The sequence below is a fragment of the Lemur catta genome, chromosome 5, assembly GCF_020740605.2.
Source record: "Lemur catta isolate mLemCat1 chromosome 5, mLemCat1.pri, whole genome shotgun sequence".
In the NCBI taxonomy this organism is placed as follows: domain Eukaryota; kingdom Metazoa; phylum Chordata; class Mammalia; order Primates; family Lemuridae; genus Lemur; species Lemur catta.
Window position 1 is genome coordinate 27,734,074 of NC_059132.1, and position 16,975 is coordinate 27,751,048.

At 37.3% G+C, this 16,975-nt stretch overlaps 1 protein-coding gene across 1 annotated transcript in view; it reads left to right on the forward strand.

Moving 5' to 3' along the window:
• Window positions 1-3: 3 nt before the first annotated feature.
• FAM114A2 (family with sequence similarity 114 member A2) overlaps window positions 4-16,975 on the forward strand; it is a 30,766-nt gene continuing 13,794 nt past the window's right edge. Inside the window, exons 1-9 of the mRNA XM_045551314.1 lie at window positions 4-73; window positions 2,870-3,093; window positions 3,446-3,545; window positions 3,942-4,031; window positions 7,886-7,977; window positions 9,139-9,273; window positions 9,799-9,957; window positions 10,620-10,743; window positions 16,002-16,081. Of these exons, the coding sequence (XP_045407270.1) occupies window positions 2,884-3,093; window positions 3,446-3,545; window positions 3,942-4,031; window positions 7,886-7,977; window positions 9,139-9,273; window positions 9,799-9,957; window positions 10,620-10,743; window positions 16,002-16,081 (990 nt within the window). The 5' untranslated portion in view covers window positions 4-73; window positions 2,870-2,883. The remainder of the gene's footprint in view (window positions 74-2,869; window positions 3,094-3,445; window positions 3,546-3,941; window positions 4,032-7,885; window positions 7,978-9,138; window positions 9,274-9,798; window positions 9,958-10,619; window positions 10,744-16,001; window positions 16,082-16,975) is intronic.

The window sequence follows — 16,975 nt, forward strand, 5'->3', positions numbered from 1 at the left end:
GACGGAGTACTTCCGGGGCAGCAGGAGCGGCGAGTCGGTGGCGGTGGCTGTGGCGAGGGTGGCGGCTGGCTAGGTGCGGGGCTTCCTGGGACAAGGGAGACGGGGTGCGAGGCCAGTCCGGGAGCTCAGGTCGTCTGGGAGCGGGAGGAGGCGGCCTGACAGGGGGTGGCGGGGCAGTGAAAGCGCTTTGGGTATTGAAGCGCTCCGTTTGTGTGAGGAATTCGCGTTGTGCCAGCGTCAGAGAATTTAGGGGCGCTTGGTTTGCACCCGATCTCCCGTTTGGGACCTGTTTTTGGATGTGGGAAGACGTGAGGGCGCACGTTTGTTCGCCTAGAGGCGGCGTGTTAATCACGACCGTGAGCATACGAACCACCAGCACCACGAATACTAATAGCAGAGGTTACCCTGCGAGCGGCTACGCGCCGGTCCCCGTTCCACGCCCCTCACATCCATCGCGTCACTGAATCCTTATAGGAGCCCGTAGCCCCGTTTGCCAGATGAGAAAACTGAAACCCCCGCGCTCGGTGCCGGACGGGAAGGAGGGCTGACTCCAGAGCCCCTGCTCTCAGCTGCTAAGCTGCCCCGCTCTCCAGTTTGGTAAATGAGAGGAAGTGTTTATATGGGTGTTAAGTGTATGCATCTCTATTTCTTGAAAATAGGGCTCAGCCATTTAGTTTTACTTTTAATGGTCCAGTTACTGGAGTCTTTCTCTTCCAATTATGAAAATACCACGCGCTACAGAGTAGCTGGAAAACTTACAAAAACATTAAATAGCGCCATTCCACGTACCTGGTATTTATTCCTCTCCCTCGCTTTTTTTGCCTTCCTGCTAGATTATGAATCCGTTGAGAACAGGGATGGTACAGCCATTCTAATAAGGATCGTGGGTGGTAATGATAACATAAAGAGCCATTACCACAAAAAATTCTCTTCCAGCTCAGCTCAAACGTCTAACAGATTTTAGGTGCTCCTTAAATCTTTGAATCTTTGTTTCATTTGTTGCACCAAATGAGATAACTAGTGTTTAATATTTTAAACACTAGTTTAAAATATTCACAGCTATTACGTCCTTCCAGTTTCTTATAGAATTACATAAAATTATGTGAATTGTATTTATGTAACATGCATTTAATATATACTACATATAGTATGCTATGTATAACATTTGTGATGGTGGTGATGATGATGCTGTGTTGTAACCTGGAGAGAGTATAAGGAAAAGGTAACGAAGAGATATTTATTCATACACACAAAACATTAATTGAACATTGTACAAGAACTGTCTGGTCTTTCCTAATAGGCCCTTGGAGTGAGGGGGGCAGAAATTATGTCTTACATTAGTTGTCTATCTCCAGAAGTACTAGGTACCTTTGTGTACATAGTAAGTACTCAAAAAATGTTTGCAAGTATGTAAATGAATACTTCCGAGTTGGTTTGTATGTCAGTGGGTGGTTGTATGTGGTTTTTTTCTCTCTGTGTTTTGGGAATGGAGAATGTATGTATTTATCATACACTCATAGGCTCCATGGTGTTGTCTTAATCTACCTTCCTAGTCTCAGGCCTCCCCATCATTCTTCTCTCTGCCATATTAACTGCTGGTAACTGTCCATATTCTATACTGTCACACCTCAGGCCTTTGAGCGTTCCCATGTATTGTTTCCATACCCTTAAATTCTCTCATTGGCATCTTTATCTGTCAAAAACCTAAGCACCTTTTAAGGCAGGTGTTGCAAACTCAAATGGCTACAGGGGTTAATCAGGTAACATAAATGAGTGAAGTGGATTTGGCTGGAGATTGTAGAGAACTGGAGAACACCTGCCCCTTCTAAAAGGGCCCAGTAACTATTTGGCATGAACTAGTTGTTGCCAAGTTGAATGTGGGCCCAGGGTTGCTAGATCTTTCAATTTTTACAAAAGAGAAGTTAGAAAACTAGAGTTTTATATAAAGTCTGATTTTTAAATGTTAGCAATTAATTAAAAAAAAACTGTGCAGGCCAAATAAAAGCATATGTAGGTGAGATTTGGCACCCACATTCCCAGTTTGTGACCTCTGCTCTAGGCTTATGTCAAAGATTTTGTTCATGAATTATATTCTCTGATGCTTCTAATGAACTTCTTCCTTTCTGTTGTTTTAGCATTTTGTGTGTACTTCAATTATAGTGTCAGCCTTAGTGGTTAATATGTCTCTTCTAATACATTACAAACATTTTGATGGCATGGATTAGGTCTAACTCTGCTCTTAGTTCATAATAGTATAAAAATGTGTTTATACATACCTAAGATATGTGTGTGTGTGTGTGTGTATGTATGTATGTGTGGGTAAATAGATAAACAAATTTTGATATATCCATACCATGGAATGTTACAGAAAAATAAAAAGGAAGGAACTATTGATGCATACAACTTAAATGGATCTCAGGGGACTTATGCTGAGTTAAAAAAGTCAATCTCCAAAGGTAACATACTGTATAATTCCATTTATATAATAGTGGCTATGACTAAAAAAGAAAAGCACAAGAGGCCTCATGATTGAACTGTTCTATATATTGATTGCAGTGATGGTCACACAAATCTATACACGTGATAAAATTTTATAGAACTAGATGCACACAAATGGGTGCATGTAACACTAGTGAAATCTTAGTAAGATTGGTGGCTTGCATCAATGTCAGTTTCCTGGTTGTGATATTATACTGCAGTTATGGAAGTTGTTAGCATTGGGAGAACTGGTGAAAGTGTATGGGATCTCTGTATTATTCTTTATACTTGCATGTGACTCTATGATAATCCCAAACTAAAAAATGTAAACAAATGATTTATACCAAAAGTCTATATAAATAATTTTTTTCTTGGGCTTTTATTTTACCAGGCAATGTTCTAATCATGTCGGATAAAGATGATTGTGAGATGCCGGTGCTAACTGAAGCAGTCCCCATCCTTGAAGATGGAAACTGTGAGCCAGCCAAGAATTCTGAGTCTGTTGACCAAAATGCCAAGCCAGAGAGTAAATCAGAACCTGTAGCTTCCACTCGGAAAAGACCAGAGGCCAAATCTTCCAGTGACCTTGAGCCTTCAGAAGTTCTCCCTGTTCAGGTATCACAGGCTGCAGGCAAAGTACAGTATCTGTAAATATTGGTGTTAAAAGGAATTTGGAATTAATATTAATTTAGGATTGCAACTTACTTCTTTCTCTTTTACAATGATAAAATATAATTTTCTCAGTTCTATAAATGCCTTTATGAGTAGTTTGAGCCTTTGCTATGTGGTGCTTACATGCTGATAACATATATCTTCAGTCAAGCAATACATTTCCTTAAGCAAATAATATGTATTTGTTTACCCATACTTTGGGCTAATAAGTAGATACCGTATCTATACATTCTGATTCTCCTCTAATTTTTCCATTTTCTTTTTCCTTTTGTTTTTCTGCTTACTGGGAAATTAGGAGACTATTTCCAAAGATGTACCCCAGACCGGATGGGGCTATTGGGGCAGTTGGGGCAAGTCCTTACTGTCCTCAGCCTCAGCTACAGTAGCCACAGTAGGTAAGATCATCAGTCATTTAGTTATTTTTTGTGTGTATTTTGCTACAGGTATGTGTTACAAATGACAGCAATAATTCTTCCTTCTGTGCTTATTCAGAGGCTTTATAGTTTGAGGGTCCTTAGTAAGGATAAGCTGATGTATACTTCCACTAGAGTTTGCAGCAGTTTTTCGTTAGAAGATTGAAGTCTAGGAATTATCAGTGTAAACCTATTCTTTGGTGTTGATGAATCAATTTTTTTTTTAAATAAGGAAATAATCCCAAGGATTAGTTATGTATTGTCAAAATAACATGTCTTCTGACCATAAATGCTTTAAAATATCTGCAAGTTTGATTTTTGGTTTGTTTCCTCAGTTTGGTGACTAATAGCAAAAAAGGTTATCATTTTTCTTATTAGGGCAAGGTATTTCAACCGTCATTGAGAAGGCAGAGACTTCCCTTGGAATCCCTAGTCCCAGTGAAATTTCTACTGAAAAGTATGCAGCAGGTCAGTATATGGAAACATCAAGATCTAGAATTATGGGTTGAAATGGAACAGTTGAGCTCATTTTTCAGTAGCTGTTTATCAAATATCTGATACTCAGGGGTTCATGGGACTGTGCTGAGAAAGAGCATTTGGAGTCTTTAGCTACTAGTTGGAAGTCTATGTCCTTTAACCACTCATGTGTCTCTTCACTTTACTTTCCACATCTATAAAATGGGATAATATTTTATATCTTGAATAAGGCCATGAATATAGAATGTATTATAAAAATTGTTTAGCATTTTGTTTGGCATAATTGAGTAAGAGACTAATAAATTAACTGAATTTGAATCTCTTGTGGCACAAAAAATATTTTAATGTGTTAGCTTTGGGGGTATATTTTTTTGTGTTCACATTTTTATGAAGGTATTCTGGAGGCTTGTCTTGATCAAACAGAAACCTGCTCTCATGTAAACCATAAAGGCTAGGATTATAACCAGAAATCAAGAGCACTTGGGACAGGAAAATAGAAAGCTTTTCAGGTCCTGGTTTGCTTTCTCGATCTCTCAGGGGCTTTATTGTCTCTCACTCTTGATTCTCTATGGTGATCTGTATCATTCTTGTTTTCTCGAAGCTGACTGATTTTCTCTGCTTATCTTCCCCAGCTCCAGCTTTATAAGTGCCAGTCAGAGACCAACAGGCATCAGTTATTTCTACTTCTGAATTCCTAGGAGGGAAAATTAGGTTGACATGGGTCCATGGGTTGATTATGGCCAGGAGTCCAGATCACGTTATTTAAACATGGCAGCAAAGGACTATGTATGTGAATTGGGAGCATTGTTCTTAGTGATAGCTGCATCAGTTAGACTACTTAGACTGCAAATTATAGAATATATGACTAAAAGTGAATTTATTCTTCTCACTTATAGAAATAGGCTGTTCCAGAGTTAGTTTAGTGGCTTAATGATGTCAGGGTTCTGGGTTGGCTTCTCTACAGTTTTCTTTGTTGGTTTCTTTATGGTTGCCAGATAATACTACTACTCCAAGTATAGTGTTCTAAAACATCTGTCCTCAAAGTCAGGAATTAAGTAGTTGGGGAAATGTCGTTTCTCCTCATGCATCTCTCTTTAAAGAGAGGAAAGTTTTTTTTCAGAAGTCCCCAGCATTTTTCTTCTCTAGCTGCTATACATCATGAACAGGATCTCATGTTCTTGATGTAGCAGCTAGAGATGTTGGGAAAGTATGTTTTGGGCATCAGAAACTTCCAGATCAGGAAATGGGTTTAGCAGGCAAGGAAAAAGGGTTTTAGAAGAGGCTTTGAATATGTAAACAGCATCATCTTCAGATGTCTACCACACAGGGCCATGTTTTAAGAAGGGCCTTGAAAAACTGCAGTAATCCTGAAAAGAATGAGCTAGATAGTGAAATATCTAGAACTAAAGTCTTAGAAGGTTGAAGCCATCATGGATATCGAATCTGGAAATCTGGAGAAGGGAGATTGGAAGAATATACTGGTTCTTATAACTCTGAAGACTAGCATGGAGAAGAGGACTTAGGTTTATTATTTGTGACTCATGGGGCAAGAACTAGTACCACTCAGTGGAAGTTATATGGACTTAGTTAATAAAGAGTTTAATGATGAGAACTTTCCAGAATTAGAATGAACTGCCTTTTGATAATAAGCCTCTCCCATCTTCTAAAGTTCCTGAGGTTGGGGTTAATTCCTCTGTCAATGATGTGTCTTGGAGATGTGTCTTTTCAGAATTCTGAGGTAAGCAAAGGGCCCTGATGGAAATCATTTGATCATCTTCTAGGGATTTTGTTATCCTCCTTTAAATGGTGTTATCTTCTGCCTTCCTTTTGTTGGCAGGCAGCTAAGGTATATGTAGCTTAGACTGATCCTTGTAAGCCTTGTTTTTAAGCTTGTTCAGGGTGACTGTATCAGAGTTGGGGAAACTACAGCCTTCTTATTTCAAGATTGTTCTTTTTTAAGCACCAAAGGAGGCAAGAAAAGCTTCATCTTTCTCTGATGCACCCATTTTAATAAAAGAATTTGTTCTGTAAAATTTGGATTCAATCAAAAAGCCACACCTAAGGACCTAGAAGGCCACATGTGGCCTTAAGGCTACAGGTTCCCCACCCCTACATGGTTAAGTACTAGTTTATCTCTACTACTAAGGCCTGACTCTTCTGAGGTTTCTACCTAATTTCCAGGTGTTTAATGAAGTCTTTCTGCGTTGGTTGGTTGACAGTCAAATGTCTTTCAACCTAACATGAGCTCTGGGGATCGTTAAACTTATGGATCCATGATAGTTCTTTGCCCCCACTTGTGGAGTCTCCGAGTGCCTGAGCAGTGTTGTATTTAGGCAAAGACAAAAGGGCACGCTTGTGTAAGTTCTTAGAACTTTCTCCTGTCCAGTTTTCTGATCTGCAAATTCCAGCTGGACTCCAGTCTCTGTTTCTCCCACTCACTGTGGCTGCCATGCTCTGCTTGGGTTTCCCCTCCCTGTGTCATGGTCTAGAAACCTCTTCTAGACAGAATGCTAAGCCAGTTGTAGGGTTCACTTTGTTTTTCTTCTCGTGTGGACCAAAGTCTTGTACTGCCTGTTGTCTGATGTCTGAAGACAGTTGTTTCTTACATATTGCTCAGTTTTTTAGTTGCTGTGGTAGGAGGGCAAGTCCAATACCAGTTAATCCATAATGGCTAGAAGCAGAAGTCCTCCCTGTAATAAAGTATTTGATATAATATAGTTAGATTATTTGGTATTATAGTTGTTCTCCTATAATATATTTTTAAAGTTAATAGAATAAATTATTTTTTGAAACATACCCATCTTTGTAATGTATGTCTGGTTGATTTCTGCTAATAAGCATAATTTTCTAGGATAAAATTTAAAATAGACTGGATTTCTTTTCTTTTTTTTCTGAGACAGAGGTCTTGCTCTATAGCCTAGGGTGGAGTGCAGTAGCCCCATCATAGCTCACTGTAATCTTAAATTCCTGGGCTCAAGTGATCCTCCTGCTTCAGCCTCCTTAGTAGCTGGGGGTATAGGCGTGAGCCAGCACACCCAGATAATTTTTTTTTTTTATAATTTTTTGTAGAGACAGGATCTCACTGTGTTGCCCAGGCTGGTCTGGAACTCCTGTCCTCAAATGATCCTCCTATCTCAGCCTCCCAAAGTGCTGGGATTACAAGCATGAGCCACCATGCATGGCCTGGTGGATTTTAACTGGATTTTAGATTGGATTTTAAAAAATTAATTTATTGAATTATAATTTTAATACAGTAAAATTTACTCTTTTTAGGTATACAGTTTTATGTGTTTTGACAAACATATACAGTTCTTTTTTAAATTTTTTTATTATTTTAGAGACAGGATCTTGCTCTGTCACCCAAGTCTATTTATGCTGTATAATCATAGTACATTATGGTTATGCAGGTATAGAATATTTTCTACATGTATATAGACAACTGAGATACATGAGTATTTTTATTACCCCAACAAAGTTCCCTCATGCCCGTCTGTAGTCATTCCATTCTACCTACTTTCTGCTCTTATCAATTGCTGATTTGTTTTCTGACCTTATGGTTTTACCTTGTCCAGAAGATCATACAGTATATAGTCTGTTGTTGTATAAATCAGCAGTTTGTTCAAAAGACTGAATTTTACTTTTAAAATGATATGAAAAAGAAAAAAAGGTGCCTATCATAGCTTTCATTTTAAAATAAGCAAATGTTTTAAAATAATAAAAAAAGGGGGCTAAGGCCTTGTGTTTAGGAAGCTGGGTCTAATTTTTAAAAATTCACATAGATGTTAATAAAGCAAAACAATTAATGGGCTTTCCCTTCATGTTGGCATATCCCTTCCCTCTTGTAGGTGAGGAAAATGCCAAAGAGAATGAAAACTCCTCCCCCGTGGCTGGGCCATTTGGTGTATTCTCGACCATCTCTACTGCAGTTCAGAGTACAGTGAGTAAAAAATGCAAGATGGCCTGCTCCCTCCATTGTTATAATGGGTTTGTGTATCTTTCTCCCTCTTTTCTTTGAAGAGCCATGGGAACTGATTACCCTTAAGGAAGCTTAGATCACTGAAGATCCATCACTTTCATCTTAGGGATAAAGTGAGAACTGCTTGAAAACTTTCTTTAAAGCAATAAAGAAGATAATAGAGGTGAAGAGTTATAGGGAGGCAATGTACACATGGACTAGGAATTCTTAGTTTGATGGCTCTAGAAAATGCCTCTGCTTTGCAAAAATATTTTTCTCATAACTGTATCTTTTAGGCAAAGTGGAAATGTGATCTTTGTGATAGATATTCGTAAAACTATAGATGATCAGAAACATTCTTAAAAGGATTATATTGGAAGCTTAATGTCTTTCCTAATGATAGCTAATAGTTTTTTATTTTAGCTTTTTATTAAGATGTAACAACCATACATAAAAATGAAATCATAAGTGTTCAATTTTCATAGTGTGAACACACCTAGACTAAGAAGCAACATTATAGTACATCAGATGCCCCCTACACTTGTGTCCTCTCCCAATCTTCTGTACCTCTCCCTCTCCTCCACTGAGATAATCACAATTCTGACTTCTACCATCATAGATTAATTTTGCCTGCTTTTAAGCTTTATATAAATGGACTTATACGATATGTACTCTTTTGTATCAGGCTTCTTTCCCACAACATTATGTTTGTGCAGTTTATCCATGGTACGGTTTGTGTGGTGGATTCTATTTTCTTTGCTGTATTTCATTGTGAGGCTGTGCCACATTTTATTTATTCATTCCACAGTTGGTGAGCATTGGGGATAGTTTCCAGTTTATAGCTATTACAAATAGTGCTGCTATGAACATTTTTGTACATGTCTTCTGATGAACCTCTGTATACATTTCTGTTGGACACATAACCATGAGCGGAATTGCTGGGTGATCCAGCTGTAGTAGATATTGACAGTTTTCCAAAGTAGTTGTACCTATTTACATTCCCACAAGCAGGGTATGATTGTTTCAGTTATTCCACATTCTTGCCAATGCTTGGTATTGATAGCTTAGCCACTACTTTTATATAATAAAAACATGCAAATGTGTTTTCTTGATATTGTTGTAATGAGATTGCATGTTTTCCAGGGAAAAAGTGTTATCAGTGGGGGTTTGGATGCCCTAGAGTTCATTGGGAAAAAGACAATGGATGTAATAGCAGAAGGGGATCCTGGATTTAAAAGAACAAAGGGTCTGATGAACCGGAATTCTACATTGTCTCAGGTACTGATTGTGTTACCTCTTTACTTCATGTTTCTGTTCTGATCTGTATTTTTGCCCTTGTTAACTTGGGACATTGTTAGTGTTTCTTTTTAAAGAATTTTCAGTGATTTTTTTTTTTTTTTATTAATGCTTTTTTAGGGGATCGGGGGCAGTGTGGTGAGAGCACTAATGCTTAGAAAAAATGCCCAGCTCTTTTTTTCCTCCTCTTCCCATTCGGCAGCATCCTCCTGTCAGTGCAGTGCAAAATGCTAAACCCTGTCAGAGTTGTTTATTAGATTAATGTTTAAACCACTTTGAGAGAAATACCTGGTTCCTTGAGTGTTATTTACACTGGTTAGGATCAAATTATGTGTGATCATTTTTTTCCTGCAGCTCCTGAGCCTATCAGATTCGAACTGCAATGCCAGGAATGAAAGGGTAGTTCTCTGTAACATGACCTGTCTCAGCTTTGCTTTCTTCAACTCTCAAAACTCACTCTTGAGCTCTCATTATTAACTGCAGCACAATGCCTCCACCTCTTTTTAGGTTTTACGAGAGGCGAAGGAGAAAGAAGAGTTACGGACCTCCAATGAGGTTACCATGGAAACAGAGAAGAAAACTCATTATGGGCTACTCTTTGATGAATTTCAAGGCCTTTCGCATCTAGAAGGTCTGGAGATGCTTTCCCGAGAAAGTGAAATAAAGGTAATTCCAAACCGAAATATCAACTGGGAAAAGTCTTCAAGCAAAAGAATGTTGCATAATTTCTTTTCTCTTTGTACAGCTGGGAGATGAAATGTATTTCAGATGGAGGCTTGAGAGACTCTCTGGAAACACTACTCTGAAATAAACAAAAAAACTCATGTTTGATTTAACTAACTGCTAAACATAAAATGAGCCAAATGTTATTTCTTTAAATTTAAACAAAAAAGTACAGGTTAACAAAGAGGTCTTAATAGCACATCTGTTATTTTCCTTCACCTTGGCCTTTTTTTTTTTTTTTTTTTAAATTTCTTTGGCTTAAGCTGCCAAGAAATCTGTTGACCTAAGCTGCCAATTTGTATACAGTTACCTGTTAGCTTTTAATTGACTCAAGATCATTTCATTTTTCCCTGATTTCTAAGCCATTGTTAAGCTCTAATAATTTCCAGACATTTCTGGCTTGTATTATTTTTGGAAGTACAAATTCTCCCTACCTTTCTCTAATAAGTTGCCTTTATGTTAAGATTCTTAAGGAATAGCTTACGAGTTGGTGAGCTCATAATTTTGACTTCAGTTTGATCTGTAGTCTCTTTTCCATTTGAGAATGTTTTTCTTGTTTTTTATATTCCCACAACTTTTTTTATTACTGTCTTATATCCATTCAGGTGAAATCTATCCTTAATTCTCTGAGTGGAGAAGAATTAGAGACTCTAAAACTTGAATTACAGCAACTAAAAGAAGCATTTTCCCTAGCAGAGTTTTGTGAAGAAGAGGAAGAAGAGAAAAAAGGTAATGTGAAGATTTAGTATCTGAGTGGAGAGGATACAGTGTTCTTATGTAGTGCATTGCCTTTGAAATAAATTTGCTCTCCAATTGCACTAGCCTTATTTTCCTTTTCTCAGTGAGAATTTCTATGCAGAGTTCTCTGCATCCTTGCCCCTGACTAGGCATTGATGGGGGCAGTTGGCCTTATGCCTATGTCTCCTCACCTCCTCCTGGCAAAAGTTTGTAGCTTCTTCAAGTCTTATCTTGCAACTCAAATCTCTGCCTATTTTTGCGGTTAGAGATCTGTTCTTGTCAAATTCTTGCCTCAGTTTCACTGGTCATCTTTATACGCTTTTATATTCCTAGATACTTCACCCATGTTTCTCTGACTCCTGTGACCCTTGACTCCATCTTGAATTGAGGCATGCATGGTGGCAGTTATCCAAAATGTTGGTGATAGTTTGTCTTTTTCATTTTCAAAAGTTCTTTTATCCCGTATTTTAATATCTGCATCCCTCAGAAAATGTAAATGTAGAAAGTATTTTTGCAAAGTTACAGGAAATAACGTGGCTTACGTATAAAGTATAATTTCTGGGCAACTGAATCTTAAGCTCTAAGGGTTGTTTTGTTTTAACATTTTGGTTGGGAAACATTTCTAAGATATATTATACATTAACTGAATTTTTAAAAAGTAGAATCTCACAAATGCAGTTTTGCCTTTTCCTGATGAAACAATCAGTTACAAACATTAAAAGTAAATAGAAAAATTCCCTCAGGTTCCATTAAGACGTAGGGCCAATCACCCATGTGGTAGATTAAATCAGTGGTCAACAAAGTGTGGTCTGCAGATCCTTGAGTTCCCAAGACCCTATCAGGGAGTTTGTGAGTCAAAACTCTACATAATATTACCAAGATATTATGGACTTTAAAAAAATTATTTAAATGATTATGTTTTTTTTACTGTTTTGATATTTGTACCAGTTTCATTTAACCTTATCCTTGATGAAGCAGTAAAAATTATTAATTTTATTACATCTTGAGTACACATCTTTTTAATATTCTGTGTGATACATACTGAGGTATGATGGCTATCTCAAGTGAAAACACTTGTATTATGTGAGTTGTGAGTTGAACTACTTGCTTTTTTTGTGGAACACCATTTTCACTTTAAAAGATAATAGTTACATAGACTATTCAGAATAGGATATTTGGTACACATTTTCTTAAAAATGAATGAAGTGAGCCTTTACTTTAAGAAAAGCAACCAACTGTATTTGTGACTCATGATACAAATTGAAACTAAGTGAAAGTTAGAATTTATAAAACATATTTGCTACTGTGGTGAGCTTGATAGTTTCCCAGTGCTTACAGACTCTTTTAATGAAATCAGTGGTGGCTGTAACAAATACAATTATTTTTGGATATTTTATAATGAAATGTGTCAGCGTTTAGAAGACCTATATAACTCAGAGAACCAGTATTTTCCAAATGACTAATGCATAATGTTACCAAAGCATTCATGAGTAAAAGGTAGACTAATGAATTTTAATTTACTGTAACTGCAAAATTTTATGATATGGTTTAAGGTTCATTGCAATATAGTTCATTGCAACCAGCATTTAAGAAATGACCCCTTGTTGAATTTTGGCATAGTATTCAACAATATCTATAATTATTCAAAAAGGTTATTAAAGTACTTCTTCCCTTTCCAACTGTGTGTCTTGCTAGGGTTAGATTTTCTTCATATACTTAAACGAAACAATATATCACAACAGACTGAATGTAAAAGTAGGTAAGAAAATTTAGCTATCTTCTATTATGCTAGACATTAAAGAGATTTTACAAAGATATAAAACAATGTCACTGTTCTTGCTAAAATTTTTCTCTTTTGGAAAATACAGTTATTTTTTCTTAAAAAGTATGTTAATAAGTAGTGAGTTTATTCTTCATTAATAAAAAATACTTTAAACATTTGTCTTAATTTTTAAATATAAGTATTAATCATGTTTTTAATACATATATAAAACTTACATTTAAAAAACTCTTTGGGGTTGTGAAAAAGTTTTAAGAGTATGGTGAAGTCCTGAGATCCAAATGTTTGAGAACTGCTAGATTAAAGTATTTTAAACTGCAATGCTTTTTAAAAATGTCTCTGATTGCTTTTTGGAATTATGCATCTTTATTTCCTTCTGTGCATTTATCTGTCCATCTTTTGCTTCTCTTCACTATCAGTGAGCTTGTTTCTGATATCCCCTGAGTCACATCTGCTTTTCTATTTCTGGATCTGTTGTGGATGGGAAACCAAATAACTAGTTTCATTCAAGCTGTCTGTTAAGAGCAAAGAGCTCTGAGTGAGAGTTCTAGGGTCTTTCCTATGAGAGGAAAATGTAAATTTGAATGTGTGGATTCTACATAGACAGGGACTTCTTTTTTGTTTCCATTTATATTTTGCATATGTCCTAAGAAGTCATACTGGCTGATTGTGTAACATCTTGGTAAATGACATCTTATTCTATGTAAAGGTACTGGTCCTGATTAGAAAATTGTTCTTAAATGTACAATTTTAAAGCTGTCCTGAGGTATTGAGAAGGCAGCATAGCATGGTGAATGAAAGGATGGGTTTTGGAGTTAGACTTGGGTTCAAAATCAAGGTCTGCCATTTACTACTAAGCCATATGACCTTGGGAAGTTACTTAACACTGAACTTCTGTTTCCTCATCTGTAAGAATGGTGTGCTAATTCGCCTCAGGGTGTTGTAAGGACTAAATGAAATATTTAATATATGGCACATAGTAAGTACTCAGTAAATGGTGGCTATTAATATATTTTCATTATTAGGAAGATAAAAGTAAATAGATAAAATTCTGCATTTTAAAAATCTCAGCAGGAAACCCAGAAATTAATTTTGATTTGCTTAAGTTGCCCTGTTGTTCCTAAGCAAGCCCTGGTATGACAATCCCATTATTTATGAGCTTAATTTAACTTATTTGTACATGAGGCCATTGACAGTATTTGTTCGGTTTACTCAACATCTGGCTTACATAGTAATCAAAAATCCCAATCTTTAAATGCTATTTAGGGGACTCTAAGGATTTTTCTAAACAGATGGATTTGTGTCTTTGATGTTTTTTTCTCCTACATGTTCTCCAGAGATCAGAACTCTGAAAAGATAGCACTGGATTTGCTCCAGCCCTTCTCAGTAGTTTTGGTTGAAAATATAACAATGACCTTGGTATTTAATTATATCTGAATGAAGATGTTTAAAAAAAGTAGTGGTAGCAGAGGACGAGAGAAAAACCATAGAACCTGGTTCTGGTGATGTTGGTCATCTTCAGTTTCTGTCAGTATCCTCAGCCTTTGCCCTTCTTGTGCACCTGATCCTTTGCTTCAGAAGAAGTCTTCCTGCTTGGGCAGTCCCTCCAAAGCACTAGCCCTGTCTCCTTTCCATCTTTATACACTTTTACTCTAATATAATAACTACTTTTTATACTCGTTTCTCTGGAGAGTATATGACAATGATCTGCAAACATTTCTGGTAACAATCCTTAGCAGTAAAAGTTTTTTGAGCACTCATATAATATATGGATATTTGAATGTTTATAAATTATATACATGTACTACCATAATAATATATTATTTATATTCTAAAATCTACCCTAAAATATAATTTTTTAATAGAATGAGATAAATGTCTAGAAATAAAAGGTGCATTATTTTTTCCTGCACTCCATTGGATTATTTTGTGAACCCCTTTGGAGGCATGTATTCTATTATGAATTCAGATTCATCCCTTGTGCCCAAATAATTTAGAGCTTATTTAGGAAGAGAAAATGCCTATCTGATAGTCAAGTTTTATATTTCAGATAGTGGGATATTATTAGGAATTATTTAGATGAGTTATGTAGGTCAATTGTATCAGTTCGTAAGATCAGCTTTTCCCAAACCATATGATACCTGAGATCACTAAACCATTTGAATTCTTTGGCTCAAAGACAAAGAGAGAGGGACAAAATGATAGTGGATGGAGAGAGAAGAGCCAAGATATACTTTTTTTCCCCTCAGGATAGTGGGAAGGATGCCATATATGAAGCAGAAATAATTTTCCCTGGTAAGCCTTGGGCTGGTGAATTATGAAATACTCGTGTAGGTTGTAAGTGTTAGAAGGTTTCCGTGTACAAGAGTTCTTTTGCATTCTGTGTTGCAAAGAAGCCTTGGGCTAGGCCCCAAAGGGGGAAAAGAGTAGGATTTAGATGAGTAGAGAAGGAAAGAGAGCATTTCCTGCCATTTGTTTGGATGTGTTAATTGTTTTTTGAACTTGACTTTCCCATTTGCTTGTGTGTTTCTCAAGTATCATAGGTGTTCCATGTTCCCCATTATCTCTCACCTTGCTAACTCCAGCAGCTTCTTTACCATCCTTATAGCATTCTGGAATTCCTTTTCCTTCTCTTTTCTTATCCACCATTGTCTCTTACCTGGATTTTGGATTATTGTATGAGCCTTCCTGCCTTCCTTCTTGTTCTCCTTCTAATCCGTTCTCCACCAAGCAGCCAAAATGATCTTTCTACAGTTTAAATTTGATCATGTCTATCTCTGCTTAAAACCATTCAGTGGTTCCTTACTCCCTTAGTATAAAAGTTTGAATTAACTCACTGTGGTTTATAAGGCCCTTTGTTATCTGGATCTTACCTTTCTAGCTTCATTCCACCCCTTTTCTCCTCCTTACATCAGACATTCTCAACCACATTAAACTTCTTGCCATGCTTTCTTTCACCTCTGGCTCTTTGTACATGTTGTTTCTATCCGAAACTCTTCACATTCTTCTGGCTAATTTGTACTCATCTTTCATGTCCCAACTTAAATTCCACTACCTTAGAAGCACATGCACAGTACCTGCTTAGTACTCTGCCATCACTGCTTCTCCATTCATGCTCTGAGCTGTACTGCAATAAGCCTGGTTTGGACTGGGAGTGGGAGGGCCAAGGTTTGACTCCTGATCTTTGCTATGAGATCTTGGGGAAGTCACTTAATGTCTTCAAGTTCTGATTTTTTCATCTCTGAAATGGGATAATGACACTTTTCTCACAAGGTCATTGAAGCATTTATTAATACAATATACATAAAAGGGTTCTGTAAGTACTAAAGCACCATGCTCATGTAACTTGTTGCTGCTATTGTTATTGCTGCTGCTCCTATTTCAGCCCCTCTCCTCTTGCTCCTTGTCCTCCTCCTCATGATCCTCAGCAGTCTTTCTTGAGTGTTTTATATGAGACTTGGTTTTTTAGAGGATGAAGATTTTACCAAAGAGATAACAGAGCTGTTTTCCCAGCTGCACGTCTCCTCCAAACCAGAGAAACTTGCCAAGGTAAGTTATTATTTCTTGGTGACTTTTATTATTTTATTTCTAAGAATTTAGTGGATAAAGAGCATAAGATTGTAAATTCCTGGCAGTGATGTCACCTAAAAATTGAAGGTATATTCTTGATATATCCATACCCAGAAGGGGTTCTACACTTTCTGCTTGCCTCCTGTTCCCTCAGCCTAGTGCATTGAACCCACATCTGCTCTCCCACAGTTGTCCCATCATCACCTTTTTCACTGGGAATGCTTTATCTAAAAACTTAATTTAGGCTACAGTATTGGTAAAGTTGGCAGTGCTGACCACCCTCATGATACCAATGGGCAAGTCTCTGTGGCGGTCTCAACTGTTCTCAGGGGTCTGAATGGTTCAGAGGTGATGAGATGTGCCCCTTGCCCAAAGGAACTGAAGGTTGTCATTTCCTATAGCCCAGTGACTCAAATAATGACCATGTAGCATATGGAAGTGAGGAAGTACCGTGGCCAAGCCTTCATCTTTGGTGGTGACTTTTGAATTATCTTCACACATCTGAAATATGGAGGGACTTTAGCTCAGAGTGGGTTGAGAGGTCCTATTTCCCGAGTAGTACCCACATAGCACATATGTGAGTACCAGCATAGGGGACAATATTCACTGGTCATGGGCTGCTTTTTGCCTCTGGACCAGCCTTTCCTAATTTGAGGACCAGTTAAAAGCAGATGCACATTGTTTTCTGGCCAGGAAGAGCTGATAGCTATGGTAGGTATAGTCAGCCTAGTCCCCATACCCCAGAATAAGGACTATGGTGCTTGGTGTGTTATCCCACTCTTCCATGCCCAGCGAAAATACTGCATTCTCTGAGAAAGCTTTTCAGACCACCCCCAGGGAGCTTATCTCCTTCATCTTAACTGTAGCACTTTA